Below are 15,669 nucleotides of genomic sequence, written 5' to 3'. Positions count from 1 at the left end.
AACTCTATTAGATTCAGTACACTGTATTATAAAACTAAGCAATCTAGATTAAAATTAATTAAGGGTAAAGCTGATATTCCCTTTTCTTCCTATTTAAATATTTACTATTTAAAATTCTGTCAAAATTCTTAATGATCCACTGTTTACACTAGAGCAAGATAAGGCAATGAGTCTAATATTATGCTTGTATCCATCTAACCTCAAAACATTCATATAAAAAATATGTTGTTGTTCATCTAGATACGTATGCTTCTACAATGCCAAACAGATAAATTTTTAGGAGAACTCAGAATTGTTTTTGTATTTTTTGGATGGATATTTCAGTATGTGTTGAAATTGTTCACCATATCCCAAATTAGAGTTGATCATCATGATACTGTATTATCAGTCTATATACAAAATAATAAATAATGGGTGATGAGTTATGAATATCAGAAATATATTTTGCAAACAACATTACAATGGAAAATGATAGCAATTTAAAATTATTTAAGAAAACATAGGTTAGTTTTAGCTTTATTTAGTACTTCGCGGCATTTCAAAGTATTTGTCCATAAACAACAGATATTTGAACTTCTGTAAATGATTTGAGAAATGATTCATGAATATTAGTTATTGTGTGGGATGTGTACAATGGCTCTCCTATTTCTTCTTGCTGTCAGCTCTCACTTTTTTTATGCATTAAGTGAAAATTTATAGAGCAAATTAGATTCCCACTTGATAATTTGTACATAAAGTGTTTCATGGCCTTGGTTTCATTCCCCACAATGTGTCAGCACTCTCTCCCACTTCCGCCCTGGGTTCCCTGTTTCCTTTTGTCCTGATTTTTTACCACTTCCTGCCTTCTCATATTGCCCTTTTGATCTTGTATAATTGATTGTTCCAAGGAGCACGTTCCTCTCGGGCGTTAGTATTTATTTTATAGGCTTGTCTATTTTTTGGCTGGAAGGTGGTCTCTGGGAATGGTTTCAGTTCCAGGACAGAAGAGTATCTTAGGGCCATAGTCTCAGGGGTCCTCTAGTCTGTCAGACCAGTAAGTCTGGCCTTTTTTGTGAATTGATTTTTTGTTCTACATTTTTGTCCTGCTCTGTCCAGGACCCTCTGTTGTGATCCCAGTCAGAGTGGTCAGTAGTGGCAGGTAGGCACCACCTAACTCTTCTGGTCTCAGGGTTGTGTAGGCTGCAGTTCATGGGGTCCATTAGTCCTTTGGCTGGTTGCTCGCTTGCGTCTTTGGTTTTCTTCATTCCCCTTTACTCCGGACAGAAAGAGACCAATAGCTGTATCTTAGGTGGCCACTCACAAGCTTTTAAGACCCCAGATACTACTTACCAAAGTAGGATGCAGAATACTGTCTTTGTGAATTATATTATGCCAGTGGATGAAGATGTCCCCTGAGTCTATGGTCTCTTGCCTTTGAGGCTAGGAACTTCATTCCACGAGGTGTCTGGTTATATCTAAGAGGTTTCCCTGACTGTGCCACTTATGTGCTCTATTGTCTATATTAATACATGACGAGCACCTACACTTATGTATTCATCTCTCAGTTTTGCCAGTGTGCCCACTTCCACTAGATCTGAGGAATAAAGCATATTCCCAGCCTATGCTGTACTGAATCATGACCACCCTGCTGTTGTACAGGGGGAGGTCATGACCTTTTGGTTAGGCTTGATCTACCAAGGATGGGGTGGACATTCCTGCTGTCAATCGCCAGGAAAAACTGGTCCCAAGAAAAGAAATCAGAACACAGCAGACCTCGGAGAGGCAGAAAAGAGCAAATGTTTCTCTCTGGGATTGGGTTTCTTGGGTCCGTCCTTTAAGTAGTCTAAAAGTTCCTTATGTCTGTTCCCAGGCAGTAGGGCTTGAAATGACCTTGCCACTAAGAGCTAAGCAAGGAGCTTTTGTAGGGCAGTGGTATCCAAACTGCAACCCACCAATGAATCATGAAATCAATTTAGTGAGCTGAAAATAGCATCTGGAGAGAATAGAAAATACCCCGCATCACATGTAATAGAAGTAAATTTTGTTTTGTGAAAACTTCAGTTGTGTGTGTCCTGGATCATATATTTCTCACTGTGAGTAGTCGTCAAAAATGTTTGAGAGCTAAGGCTATCCAAAACCAAACCAAACCCACTGCCGTTGAGTCAATTTCAACTCATAGTGATCCCATAGGACAGAGCAGAACTGCCTCACACAGTTTCCGAGGCTGTAAGTCTTAGTGGAAGCAGACTCCACATCTTCCTGCGGAGCAGCTGGTGGGTTTGAACCACTGACCTTTCGGTTAGCAGTCAAGCACTTTACCTACTGTGCCACCAAGACAAGGACGTTCACTGATCAAACCCGTTGCCATCGAGTCGATTCTGACCCATGGTGACCCTACAGGACAGAGAAGAACTGCCCCATACGGCTTGCAAGTCACGTCTGGTGGATTTGAACTGCCAGCCTTTTGGTTAGCATCCATAGATCTTAACCACCATGTCACCAGGGTTTAGTAAAGTCATACCTAAATTTTCCAACCTGTCTCAGCTATGCCACTGGGGATTAAGGTTGAGGTCTTACTGCCAAGCTTGAGCTACAGAACTAAGGAGAAATAGCCCTCTCCTCTGGCCAGCAGAGGGGTGACTTGGTAATTCAATGGGTTTCCAGAGGAGAGACACCTGGAAGATTGTTATTAGCTGCCATGGAGTTAAGCCCCGACTCATGGTGACCAGTGCTGCAATATACAATTGCTTCTTCCCGTAGGGAGCTCTGCTCTTCTACTGTTACTCTGGAAAATCCGGGTTAATTTATAAAGGAAATCTGGCAGCTTCCTTATACTTTATTTCTTGTAACCTACTGGTCCATATCAGAGCTAAGGTGTGAGAAATTAGTTAAAAGTGGCGGTTAGAGCTGTGCCTGAATTGTTTCTGTGTGATCGTCTAAGGGTCTCGTAGGTACCAGCACCAGTGTCAGCTGTGGTCACGTCAGCTCCAACTCAGGCAACCCCACGTGCGGCAGGGTAGAATCGGGCGCCACAAGTGTTCCCAGCGGCTGACTTTTTTTAGAAGTAGATTGCCAGGACTTTCTCCCAAGGTGACTGAGTGCACTTGAACCTCTAACCTTTTGGTCAGCAGCTAAACACACTAACCACTTGTACCACCCAGGGGATCCCTCTTAGAGGTAGGGTGACTAGATACAGAATTTATCTTCCAAACTAGGATACTTTAGAGACTGAAAGGTAACGACATTCACAAAACAGGATGCTGGAATAACAGGCATAAACCGAGGCCATCCCAGGCAGATGGAGGTGTACGGTCACCCTACTCAAGGGAATAAAGAACACAAGCTGCTCTGAATGATAGCACTTTGCTTTTTTTTTTTTTTTTTTTAGGGTCTCTACTGTTTTAAACATGGTTGAAATTAACAGAAGCCTAAGCTCTGGATAAATGGTTATCGGACAGCTTCTCTGTAAAAAAAAATGAGAGAAGAGAAGTAATAGAATATCAAATATTAATTAAAATCTGGTTTAAAGAGGAATTATGTGATGAGAGAAGAAGACCAATCTCCCTAATTATTTTTTATTCAGCCTAACCTTAAAATTAATTTGGTTTATAAATGTTACTTTAAAAAATTAATTCAGTTTGCTAGCCACACAATGATTAATAATTAGGAGTTAAAGTAAGAGAGGATGAAGGTCCCAGAAGTATTGAGTGGTAGGGGAAATCAGTTGGTACTTAAGTATTTGCTAAAGCTAAGTCTTGTAAACATAATTAATATGGTCCTATTTTTGAATAATTCTTTAGACACTTACTTGAAACATGCAAAAATGCTTTTCTAAGAATAAACTGAGCTGACAATTTAAATAAAAACCATTTCTCTATAATTTAACATAGATTATTGGGCAAAATACGTCTTCCTACTCTAGTTTATAAATTACTTTTAATTTGAAATTATTACTTTGATTACTTATTTGCAAATAAACTATTAAAATATATAAATTAAATCTGTGTATAATAGTCTTTGGAAGTAGAACAGCAAAATCTAAACTTACCTTGTCTTCATACGTTCTTTTGGCTTCTCTTAATTCAGAACGTAGCTGAGAAACAGTAGATTCCAGGTCACTGAGCTGCCGCATATACATTGAATTTTGGTTTCTTGCTTGTTCTCTAAGAAGGGTTTAGAGGGAGAATATAAGCAAATAGCAAACTAAGAATAAGTGGGATACGTAAGCATACTCTAGTTTGTACATACTACCACTAGTTATTTCATATGGCATTATTAGACCAATTTTGTTCCAAATTTGTTCCAAATTTGTTTTCTAAAATTGCTTCTTAAAAGCTTCAGCTCAAAAATATTAATTATCGAGGCTAGGTGATGGGTATATGTGCGTTCGTTATACTATTTTCACTTTTCTTTTGTGTTTGATTGAAAATATACATTTAAAAAGTTTGAAAACTAACTCAAATAATAAAAGTATTTATATGCATATATATTAATTTTATTTACATACATTCATGTATATGTGTGTGAAAACCAAAAACCAAACCCATTGCCACTGAGTTAATTCCAACTCATAGTGACCCTGTAGGACAGAGTAGAACTGCCCCATGGAGTTTCCAAGGAGCACCTGGTGGATTTGAACTGCTGACCTTATATGTATATGTATATAGTACATGTGTTTTATCAGATGAAATATGAACAATGCTTTAAGATATTCAATCCTAAGAGGCCCAAATACTTGCAATAATACTTCTGATATGGTCAGATAGTATTTTCTATATGTTAATGTTTTCTCTATTCATTTGAGGATTTAGAAAGAATTTTACTTTCTTATGAAATCAGTTATTAAGCCATTTTAAAAAGATCTTAGAATAGAAAATTAATGAAAACAATGTCCATAAAATGAAGATACAAGGCTATCTAGTTCATACCACCAGGACACATACTGAATGATTTCCAGTTGACTTTGGATACTATTGGCTTGACTTCGAGCACTGCTAGCTTTCTCAGTAAGTCCTGTTACTTCGACTTCATGTTCATTCATTAACTGCTCAATCCTATTAAAAAAAAAGGTGGTGACTGTCATTTGATACAGAAGATTTTGCCTGATTACAAATTATTCCAAAAATTAGTGATTTTCAACACTTTCAAAGTTAGTATTTTGATGAGACTTTGAACATGATACCATGTTATGAAAAGTATCCAAGGTCCAGGGTCCCTTATCTAACTTCTCGGCAGGCCAGCTAAACTTTGGAATTCAGAATTTTTTTGATTTTACAATGGTAGTAAATTGCAAATACCCTATATTCTATGACACCCTCAGCAAGATCTAGGGAAACATCCTGTAAGCCAAATATATTAGTAATACATCAATAAATTTATAAATGGCCACACTAAATCATAAAGATTATAGAAAATCTTACATTAGCTCAGGTGAATTTGCCACAAATCTGTGAGATAAAACTTCTTGTGTTTCAGGGCTTATTAGATTTTGAAATTGTAGATGACAGGCCCTAGCCCTGTGATGTAGTTTTCCTACAATTTTCTACACCTCAGTCGGAAACCTACCGATCTTGATGTTGCTGAAGAAGTAGTTCTATTTTATTCTGTGATTCAGATTTTAATGCTTCAAGCTGTTCCTCTAGCTGGTTGTAAAAAGGAGACATTGATTTAGGGATTGGTAAATGCAAAGTTTGGAAAATTTAGAGATTGTGCAACTAAAGAAATGCTTTAGAAAGATATAAACACAGGTGATACTAAAATCAGATAACATGCTATCACTGTATTTCATTGGATCTTTTACTTTGGCTTTACTCTCATAAGCTATACAGGTAAATCTAGTTGGTTCTTATTAAGAGAGATCACTGAGGACACACATTCGGTTACTTCAAAGAAAAAAATGACAACTCGGCTTACTTTTAAGACTTTAAACAAATACATGCCTAATATTATTCCTTAATTTTAATATAAAATTCAAGTAGTGTTCTCACCACTTACTGGAAATATCCTCCCTTTAAGATAAGAAATCTCTGTGTCTAATTCTCTCAGGATTTTACCAATAGCTGAGCCCAAGTTGCGGACGTGGAGAGCAGACATGCTTTCATGATCGTATACTTTCTTGCCTGAGGCTTCTTCAAAGTCAACCAGGACTGATCGGATTTCTTGAAGCACTCCCTCATGACTAAGCATCATTTTTCTTAGCTGCTCTATCTGTGTGCAGCTATCTTTTAGCATGTCATCCTTGAGGCATTTGGCAGCTTCAAGTTCGTGAACTGTATTTTGAAGCTGACTTCTTAGATCCTCCTGGGACTGACTCTCCCTTCGTCTATGAATAATTGAAAGAAAATAAATATGAATAAACTTTATATTTGCACAAGTATGTTCACATTACAGAGTAAAATTTGATAATCATTTCAGGTAACAAATACCAACCTGATGTCAGCCATGGCATCTCTCTCCATTTGCATCTCTTGAAGTTTTGTTTGCAAATCGATGACCGATTGCCTTAAGTAAAACTTTTGTTTTTCATGCAATTCATTGCTCTGGAAAAAATTGCCATGAAAATTAGTCTTTACTAGAGGAATACATTTCCTTATAGTTAATAATTTTCAAAAGATTACATATATTTTTAATTTATTTTTATGTGTACTTCTTTCCCCTGCCACTGCTGTAGTTCAGGGCCTAGTTAATAATTTCTCACCTAGATGACTGAATACCCCTTAACTAGTCTCCCTGTCTCAGGGCTTAGCTCCTTTTAATTCATTCTCTACTTTACAAACAGGAAACTCTCTCTAAAATAAATTTGACTTTGGGCTAAAGATGTTAGGTGGGAGTAAGTTTTATTCCTAATAACAGAAGAACGGATGAAATTCAGTATACAGAAAAGCCAACCTCACCTCGCAACTCACAAGACTGGCAGCAGGCAACCCCCATCCAAAAATCAAAGTGTTCTGCTACATAAGAAATCAAAAAGCCAGGCACTGAAGGATCTCCCAGCTGAAGAGCTGATGCTCTACCAAATCATCCTAAAGCAAACCCATCAAGCTCTGCCCATCAATAGTGCACTTGCTGTCAGCTTTTTTATTGACTTATCCTTGAGTATAAACAGAAAACCAAAGATCACCGAACACTTAAAGAAGGTTCTAGAATTAAAAACAGAGAGATCAAGATTAAACAAAGAAGCAAACACCCGGAAAAAATGAGTCAGAGGAAAAAAAGACAAATAACACAAGGAACAGAAGAATCTTTTTTCAAAAACATGTATTTGCAGAGAAATCCAAGATGACATCATAGTCATAAAGCAAGAACAGGAAGTTATGCCAAAGAATTGAACAGAGAACAAGAAAAAGTTCTCAGAAATTAAAAATATAAGTGCAGAACTAAAAATTCCAATTCAATAAAAATGCTGGAAGTCAAGAAATGCCCCCCAAAAGCAGAAAAAGTAGACAAAAATTTTGAAAGAAAAGTTAAGAGATATAATGGTTCAACCTAGGAAGTAATAGCTAACAGGAGCTCCAAAAAGGAAGAACTGAGAAAACAGAGGCAAAGAAACTATCAATGAAAAAAAATAGTTGAATTCCTCAAAGCTGAAGGGTACAAATCTTTAAACAAAAGGGTTCACTTAGTTCCTAGAACAGTGAATTAAAAAAAAAAAAAAGTAAATCTGCAATTAAGCACATTATAGTGGAATTTAAGAGTTAAAGAGAACACCCTAAATTTTCAGAGATTAAAATCAAATAAAAACAGAGGCTCTACAAAGGAACAAGAAGCAGATATCTACTCAGTAGCAATATCAAATGCTAACAGACAAGGGCACACAGTATCTTCAAAGTCATTGAAAAAACGGCTTTCAACTTTACGCAAATTATCAATCAAGTATGAGTACAAAGTCAATCCAGACATAAGAGGATTCATAAAACTTGTCTCCCATACAGTCTTTCTTAAGAAGTTACTCAAAGACATGCTTTGACAAGATGAGAAAGTAAATCAAGAAAAGGGAGAAAACAGTGAATCCTGAACAAGGTGGATCCAACCAGGAAAGTAGCGGCAGCAGTCTCAGGAGAACAGTTATACAATAGATTAAGGAGAAACTAATCTAGAGTGTACAAAAGGATAGAAGAATTCTGGGTCAAAGGGGATTTGACAGAAAACATATGTGATCTTTTTAAAAAAGTTTTTATTGTATTTTAGGTTAAAGTTTACTGCATATTTCTCATTCAAAAATTTATAGACAAATTGTGACATTGGTTGCAATCCCACAATGTGTCAGCACCCTCCCCCTTTCCCTTTCCACCCTGGGTTCTCAGTGTCCATTCATCAGTTTTCCTGTACCTTCCTGCCTTCTCATCTTTGCTTTTGGGCATGTTTTGCCATTTGCCTTTTGGTCTGGTGTACTTGATTGAACTAAAAAACACATTTCTCAAGTGTGTTACTGTTTGTTTTGTTGTTTGTTTTATAGACCTGCCCAATCTTTGGCTGAAACGTGGACTTCAAGAGTGGCTTCAGTTCTGAGTTAGCAGGGTGTCTGGGGGCCACAGTCTAGGGGGTTCCTCCAGTCTTTGTCAGACCAGTAAGTCTGGTCTTTTTTTGTGAATTTGCATTTTGTTCTATATTTTTCTCGTGCTCTCTCTGGGATCCTCTACTGTGATCCCTGTCCGAGTGGTTGGTGGTGGTAGCTGGGCACCATCTAGTTCTCATAGGCTCAGGCTGGTGGAGGCTGTGGTTCATGTGGTCCATCAGTCCTTTGGACTAAAATTTAACTTGTGTTTTGGATTGTCGTCATTCTTTTTTGCTCTGAATGTGATAGGATCAATAGATGTATTTTAGATGGTTGTTCACAAACTTTTGAGACCCCAGACGCTACTCACTGAAGTAGGATGTAGAACATTTTCTTTATGACCTGTTATGCCAGTTGACCTAGATGTCCTCTGAGGCCATGGTCCCCAGTCCTCAGCCCCAGTAACTCGATCTCACAAGGTGTATGGATGTGTCTCGAAAGCTTCTATGGCTTTGCATTGATCAAGCTGTGCTGACTTCCCCCATATTTGTGTTGTCTTTCCCTTCACCAAAATTAACACTTGTCTACTATCTAGTTAGTGACTACCCCTCCCCACACTCCCCTGATCTTTTTTTTTTTAATAAGGATATGATAAAAGCAAATAGTATAAGGAAAAGAAAGGCAATTAGGAATGACAGGAAAAACAAAAAAGCTACACAAGGAAGGTGATGTAATAGGATGCTCTGCAGTTGACAATGTTTATAAAGTCATTTTAAGTTAAGTTCCTTTAGCTTCTTCTCTTACACACCAGGTGAATGACTGTAATAGTCTGAATTTAAGACAGGGACAGTGGGAAGGGAAACAAATGTGAGAAATACATGAGGTACTCTGGGATGGACTTAGGGATAAAATAGATGTCAGGGATGAGGAAGAGGCATCAAGAATGAGTCAGGTATCTGCCTTGTGTAACTCTGTTAAGGTGGCACTACATACAGCTAAGAATATGTTTGGGGGAAAAGATCATGTATACAGTTGAAAATGTTGAGTTTATGGAGCCTGAGAAATATTTCCAGGAGAAATGTCAAGTAGGTACCTGGGTATATTAACTGGTGTGGAGCTCAGAGAAGAGGCTGCACTAGAAACATAAATTGAGCATTCATTGGCATGTAAGTGGCAACAGAAGGCATGGGAATCACTATGATTGTCTACAGAGGGCTTCACTGGAAAAAATGAGCTCAAGGAAGATCAGGAGAATGTGTTTCCATGAGACCTAGGGGAAGAGAGTGCTTCAAGGGGAAAAGAACAGTCACATGTGTCAAATGTTGTTGAAGTCTAAGAAGGAATGTAAAGCATTAACTGGATTTAGCACTTACCAATTCTGTAGTACAGATCGCACTGTTACTATCATTTTCTCTTTTAAATATCTCATCCATGAGACCGTAAATGTGTACATACAAGGGACCAGGTCTTATCTATCTTTATATAACCAGTGCCTTGCATGATGTCTTTGACACAGAAGGTACATGCTAAAAATTACAAGTACCCAAATAGCCCTGTTATCCATTTATTGATTTAACACATATTTTTTCAGGGTCAACAAAGTGTCACACGCTCTGTCAGGGGATGGCCCTAGAAAATGAATTAAGACACTGTTTCTTATCCTTATTGCCACCTCCATGCATCCTCTATCTATATATACCTTCATTTGTGTACTTTTCATAAGGTACTGTCACTATTTTTTTATATGACCAGTTCTCCTTCAGGACTATGAACTCCTTTTGAGTCCTATCTTGTTTATCTTTGTATCCTCTGCACGTAATTCAGTAGTACATAATTTTCGGCACTTAAAAAAGTTATGATTTTTTTCCTAAAAGTGTTCACACTGATGATGTGTTCACAAGTACAATAAAACATGCTAAATACTACAATAGACACGGGCACAGAGGGCAGTAAGGTGTACAGAGTAGAACACACCTAGTGCTGTCTAGAGAAAAGGATTCAGAGAAGGAAATGCTTAGCTGAGTCTTGGTGGGTAATAAGAGTTCTCCTGGCAGTCAAGGTAAAGAAGACAGAATAGCGTGGGCAAAGGCACAAAGGCTTAAAGTAAGACGGTGCACCTAGGGAAAAGCAAGTAGCTTGATATAGGAGGGTAAATATGTGTTAAAGGTAGCACAAACATACAGGAAGTGATTAGATCATGAAGGATTTTGCATAAAATAGTACGAAATTTGACTTTCGTGCTGCAGACTGCTGGTATCCAACATGCAATTGTAAAGGCTGGTTAAAGTCAGCTTGGTTCTACATAAGGTCCACTTGAAATTTTTAGCAAATAACATCTATACATTATTCAGTTAGCATGTATACCCTCTACCACTGCTCTGCAAAGAGAAACCAGGTATTTTGATAGCAAGGCAGCAGGCTTGACCCAATTATTGATTGTGACTGCAGATGAATGTTATTAACTGTAACATTTTCAGCTATTCAAGTTTTACTAAAATTACACCATGAAACCAAGGCATTATAAATGATTGTTAACAAAAGGAAGATCAGAATATAGACTTTTCATCAACTCAATTTTTAATACTGAAATAGAAGGTATGAGTCAAATTTAATAAGTGTAACCAATAAATTCATTAATTTTTCTTCCAGGAAGTTTAGTTTCTATTCCAAGGTAATGTGCCTTGCTTATCTTTCCCAAAACAGCATATTCTGCTGGAAGAGAAAAATGCAACTTACTTCACTGAGTTTTCTCTGCAAATCTTTGACTTGATGTGAATATTCTTCCAAAACACGTTCAATGTGCTCCTTCCCAGGGTATGAGATGGTTTTTCTATGAGAATCAAGTTCCACTTCATATTTAGGGAAAAAAGGAATTTGTGTTAAATTCCCAGTTGAAGATGTGTTTTCAATTATTGTACCACGAATAGATGACATAAAAAATGGGCTTGAACCTAAATGTTAAAGAATTCATTAATTTATTAACTTATTCATAGGGTAATTTTGTGACAAACATTATGTTAGGTGGTTCCCTTATTAAGTTCTTAAAGAATTCAGGGTCTCATGGGGAAAAGAGACAAGAGGAAGGATAGTAAGAACTCTGAGAGAGGTGAGCACAGGGTATGATGCAGAAGACTGGGGGGTGGAGGGAGTTTCAGCAAAAGTGATATGTGAGCTGAATGAGCCTTGAAATATTTACGAGTAAGAATTAACCAGTCTGGAGGAGGGGAGAAACCAAGGTATTGCTCCTCAGATGGGCTTCTGTGGCTCCAGCTCCCTCCAGACAGCCCCCTTTGTGATTCTAGCTCTCACTTCTATGCTCTTATCACAGCTCCTCTTCTCATTATCCTTCTAGTTGAGGGGGTGGTAGCAGATCCCTGTAGTTGCTAATCTCTAGGTTGTCTCAGGCTTCTTAGCTTTTCAACACCTGTGTAACCAATTCCCTGTATTAAATTCCACCTTCTTATCAAACCTAGAGTATTCTGTTTTCCTGCTACCTTCTGCAATAATTTAGGTCAGAAGTGATGGAGGCCTGAAGTAGAACAGTAGTAATGGGAATGGAGAGAGAAAAAATTGATTCAGGATACATTTCTGATGGTAGAAGGGTAGGACCTAACTGGATGTGGGGGTGAGGAAAAGAAGTCAAAATGACAGAATTCTGGCTTAGGTGACTGAGTGGACAAAGAAACACAGGAGGAAGAGAAGGCATTAGGGAAACATAATTAACATGTTGCAGTTGAAGTGCCTCAAAACTGAAACAATTTTTAAACTAACAAGAATAAACATATGCTAAAAAACAGACATGCTATTTAAAAAAAAGAGTGAGACTAAGTTAGACCATGGTGTAACTGTGTACTGCACAATTTAAAAAAAAGATAATAAAAAACAGCAGCTCAACTGAATATGGAGCCCTGGTGGCACAGTGGTTAACAGCTTAGCTGTTAATCAAAACGTTGGGAGGTCAAATCCACCAGCTGCTCCTTGGGAACCATACGGGGCAGCTCTACTCTGTCCTATAGGGTCACTATGAACTGGAATCGACTCAATAGCAATGGGTTTCATTTTCTTTTTTTTTTTTTTTTTTCGGTTTGACTGAATACTATGAAGACAGCTTAATTCCAACTTTTTTTTCCATTTTGTTTAATAAAGGGCACATACCTTCATTGGATGTGATGCCACTGCTTGAAAAAAGATCTTCATTATGTGTTTCACAAACTTTTTGTTCCATATTAAATATTGCTACCTCTTCTTAGAGATCTTGAAAATATGAATACTTCCCTGTTTGGTTCTTTTACTTCTTGTCTATGAAAAACAGATATTAAATCTTTATTAATAATTAATAAATTTTAAACATTTAAAAATTCATAGACCAGAAACTGACTTTACTAACATTTGAAATTTAGTAATAATCTTTCCACCAGGAAAATATTTACATAGAAGTATTTTATTAAACGAAATTAAAAAGTTAATAGAATCTGATTGTCCGAGTTGTTGATTTTAATGGCCAAGTGACTTATTAAAGACAACTTGAAAATCGAAAACTAATACTTTCATTATTATGTTAAATAATGCTCTGATTTGGGGCAGAGTTTTTTCTCTCCATAATTCTCTCTCTTAAGATTACATTGTGAAATAATGCATGAAAATATCTCCTTAGCAAAAATCACTAATCAGAAAATTAGAAATCATTAAGAAAAGCTGAAAACCTTCCTTGATATCAGATAATACTCACAATTTTATATTAGGTTGGAGGGGACTTCTGAGTTTCAAGAACATTGGCATTAGCCTGATTCTCAATCTCCCCATCAACTTCCCCAAACAAGCATAAAATCAACAGGAGAACAGATAACACCATATAGTCACCATACCTTCAGCATTACTAGAAGACAAAGAATACCACAACCTTCAAATTACCTGGAAGTAGAGGGAAAAATTTTTTTTCTGAAAGAGCTTCCACAGCCCACTTACTACCATTCAAGCCTGTGGGTATGGAGAGTAGGAGAGGAGAGGGTGAAGAGACTGAAGAAGAGCAGAGGACTGAGAGGAAGCACAGACAAATTCACCCCCAGAAAGGGAAAGTGAAACAATAAAAGCCATAATACTAAGCACAGGTTACAGTCTGATAGCCTACAGTCCTGGCTATGGGGTAAAGGCTTGAAAGTGTATAGGATCAGAAGTAGCAGCCTCTGAGATGCAGTGCTTTGGGAGGAGACTCAGATACAGAGAGCAGAGGTGGGACCTCCCTGGAGTCACGGCAATAAAGGGAAAAAAGGAAATGAACCACCAAAAACAAAAAAAAGAGGATATACCAACCCTCCTCACATTCGAACAATAACATAAAATAAAATTAAAATAACTGCATATAAAATGCACAGAAGAGGGAACTCTCAAACTAGGAGCCCTATTCACAAAATGAATAGGAATAAATAAAACCAGACCACATCCATTACAAACTACTGCAAAAGGCCAGAAAATGTGAATAAAAGGCTTTCTGTTGTTGAAAAGTCCTCCTCTATCCTCCCCAAACAAACATGAAGCTGAAGAAAACTGTAACACAGCAATCCAAACTGAATTAATATTTTCAAACTAGCATTGGGGATTTGAAAAAACACCGTGAATATAAAATGCAGCAACAGAAATGGACAGGAAACAAACAAAGCAAAGCAAACAAACAGACGAAGTTAGAAATGAAATGAGAGTTGATTAAATGCTGGAAAGAAATAGAAGAAAAAAACAAAATTTTATCAGAAGTGAAGACTAAATTACAAAATACACAAGAAGAATTGATAGGAATGTTTCAGTTTTCCTGCAGGCTTTAAATATTTTCAAAATAAACTCTGGAAAAAAGGTAGAAGATAAACATTTTTTTAAAAGGTATTTGGGAAAACTTTGCAAAAAGACTGACAGTGAACACTTAAATATTCAATTTTAAAGCCAAGGCTAAAACACAAGGGTAGGGTAATGGCATTGAAGGGTAACATATAAATATTACATGTTGTAACAAAGTGGAAAGAATGTAACTAAAAATGGGAAGACAAGAGAAAAGGGGGCAAGTAGAAGACCACTAGTTGTTATAAAGGTAATAAGCGGTAGTCAAAGGATACCATTAAAAACTGACAAAAAATAAGACCTACCAACACTCCTCAACGCTCCAACAACACCATCATTCATAAAAGAAGCTGTACAGAAAAGGGCACTTTCCAACCAGGAACCTGGCAACAAAAAGTAAAAGGTTAAATAAGAAAAAAGGATTTTTAGGTACACTAAAGTATTAATGGAAAACCCTGGTGGCGTAGTAGTTAAGTGCTACAGCTGCTAACCAAAAAGTTGGCAGTTCAAATCCACCAGGTGCTCCTTGGAAACTCTATGGGGCAGTTCTACTCTGACCTATAGGGTCGCTATGAGTTGGAATTGACTCGACGGCAATGGGTTTATATAAAGTATTAATACAGAATTATTAGTACAATGTAAACCACTAGACTAAAAATGCAAACCTTCCTAAATGCTGAAAGAACTTTAAAAAGAAAAAAGACACCATATCAGGTAAGCACAATAAATATAATGCACACAGTAATAATATAAAAGAATTGAGACCAAACATAACAGTCATGTAGATAAATATGAATGGACTTAACACCATATATTAGAATCTTGCCTATTAAAAGGAACCGGTTTTCAAATTGGCTCATTAAACAAAACTCAACTCTGTCATCTACAAAAGGCACATTTAAAACACAGTGATTGAAAAAAAGCTAAAAATGAAGAGTTGGACAAAGATTTACCAGACAAATAAAAACAAATGAAATCCTGATATCAGACAAAATAGACTTCAATCCAAAAAGCATTAAATAAGACAAAAGGCGCTTTCAGTTAAAAAGCCACATTCCACAAATTCCAAGATATAACTGTTCTATCTATGCTCCAAATAACACAGAAACTATTTAACATAAAACAAAATTAGAGGTGGAGCGAAGATGGCAGAATAGACAGATGCTTCCGTCGAGCCCTCTTTACAACAGACCCAAAAAAACAAGTGAAACGACTGTATTTGTGACAAGCTGGGATTCCTGAGCATCAAAGGCAAGCTTAGACAACGAACTGAGGGGCAGGTGGAAGAAGAGGCCGTTCAGAAGTGGAGAGGAGTTACCAGACCTGAATCGCAGGGAGCTCTCAGGCACCATTCCTGCAGCGGCAGCGGC

General features: G+C 37.2%; 1 protein-coding gene across 1 annotated transcript in view; it reads right to left on the bottom strand.

The window, feature by feature from the left end:
- CCDC158 (coiled-coil domain containing 158) overlaps positions 1 to 14,111 on the bottom strand; it is a 76,475-nt gene extending 62,364 nt beyond the window's left edge. Inside the window, exons 1-7 of the mRNA XM_064285686.1 lie at positions 12,629 to 14,111; positions 11,210 to 11,424; positions 6,409 to 6,518; positions 5,974 to 6,301; positions 5,545 to 5,621; positions 4,923 to 5,033; positions 4,028 to 4,142 (exon numbers count right to left, since the gene is read on the bottom strand). Of these exons, the coding sequence (XP_064141756.1) occupies positions 4,028 to 4,142; positions 4,923 to 5,033; positions 5,545 to 5,621; positions 5,974 to 6,301; positions 6,409 to 6,518; positions 11,210 to 11,424; positions 12,629 to 12,698 (1,026 nt within the window). The 5' untranslated portion in view covers positions 12,699 to 14,111. The remainder of the gene's footprint in view (positions 1 to 4,027; positions 4,143 to 4,922; positions 5,034 to 5,544; positions 5,622 to 5,973; positions 6,302 to 6,408; positions 6,519 to 11,209; positions 11,425 to 12,628) is intronic.
- Positions 14,112 to 15,669: the final 1,558 nt, after the last annotated feature.

This window comes from Loxodonta africana, chromosome 5, assembly GCF_030014295.1.
Source record: "Loxodonta africana isolate mLoxAfr1 chromosome 5, mLoxAfr1.hap2, whole genome shotgun sequence".
Classification (NCBI taxonomy): Eukaryota; Metazoa; Chordata; class Mammalia; order Proboscidea; family Elephantidae; genus Loxodonta; species Loxodonta africana.
This window is presented reverse-complemented; position numbering and strand designations above follow the sequence as displayed.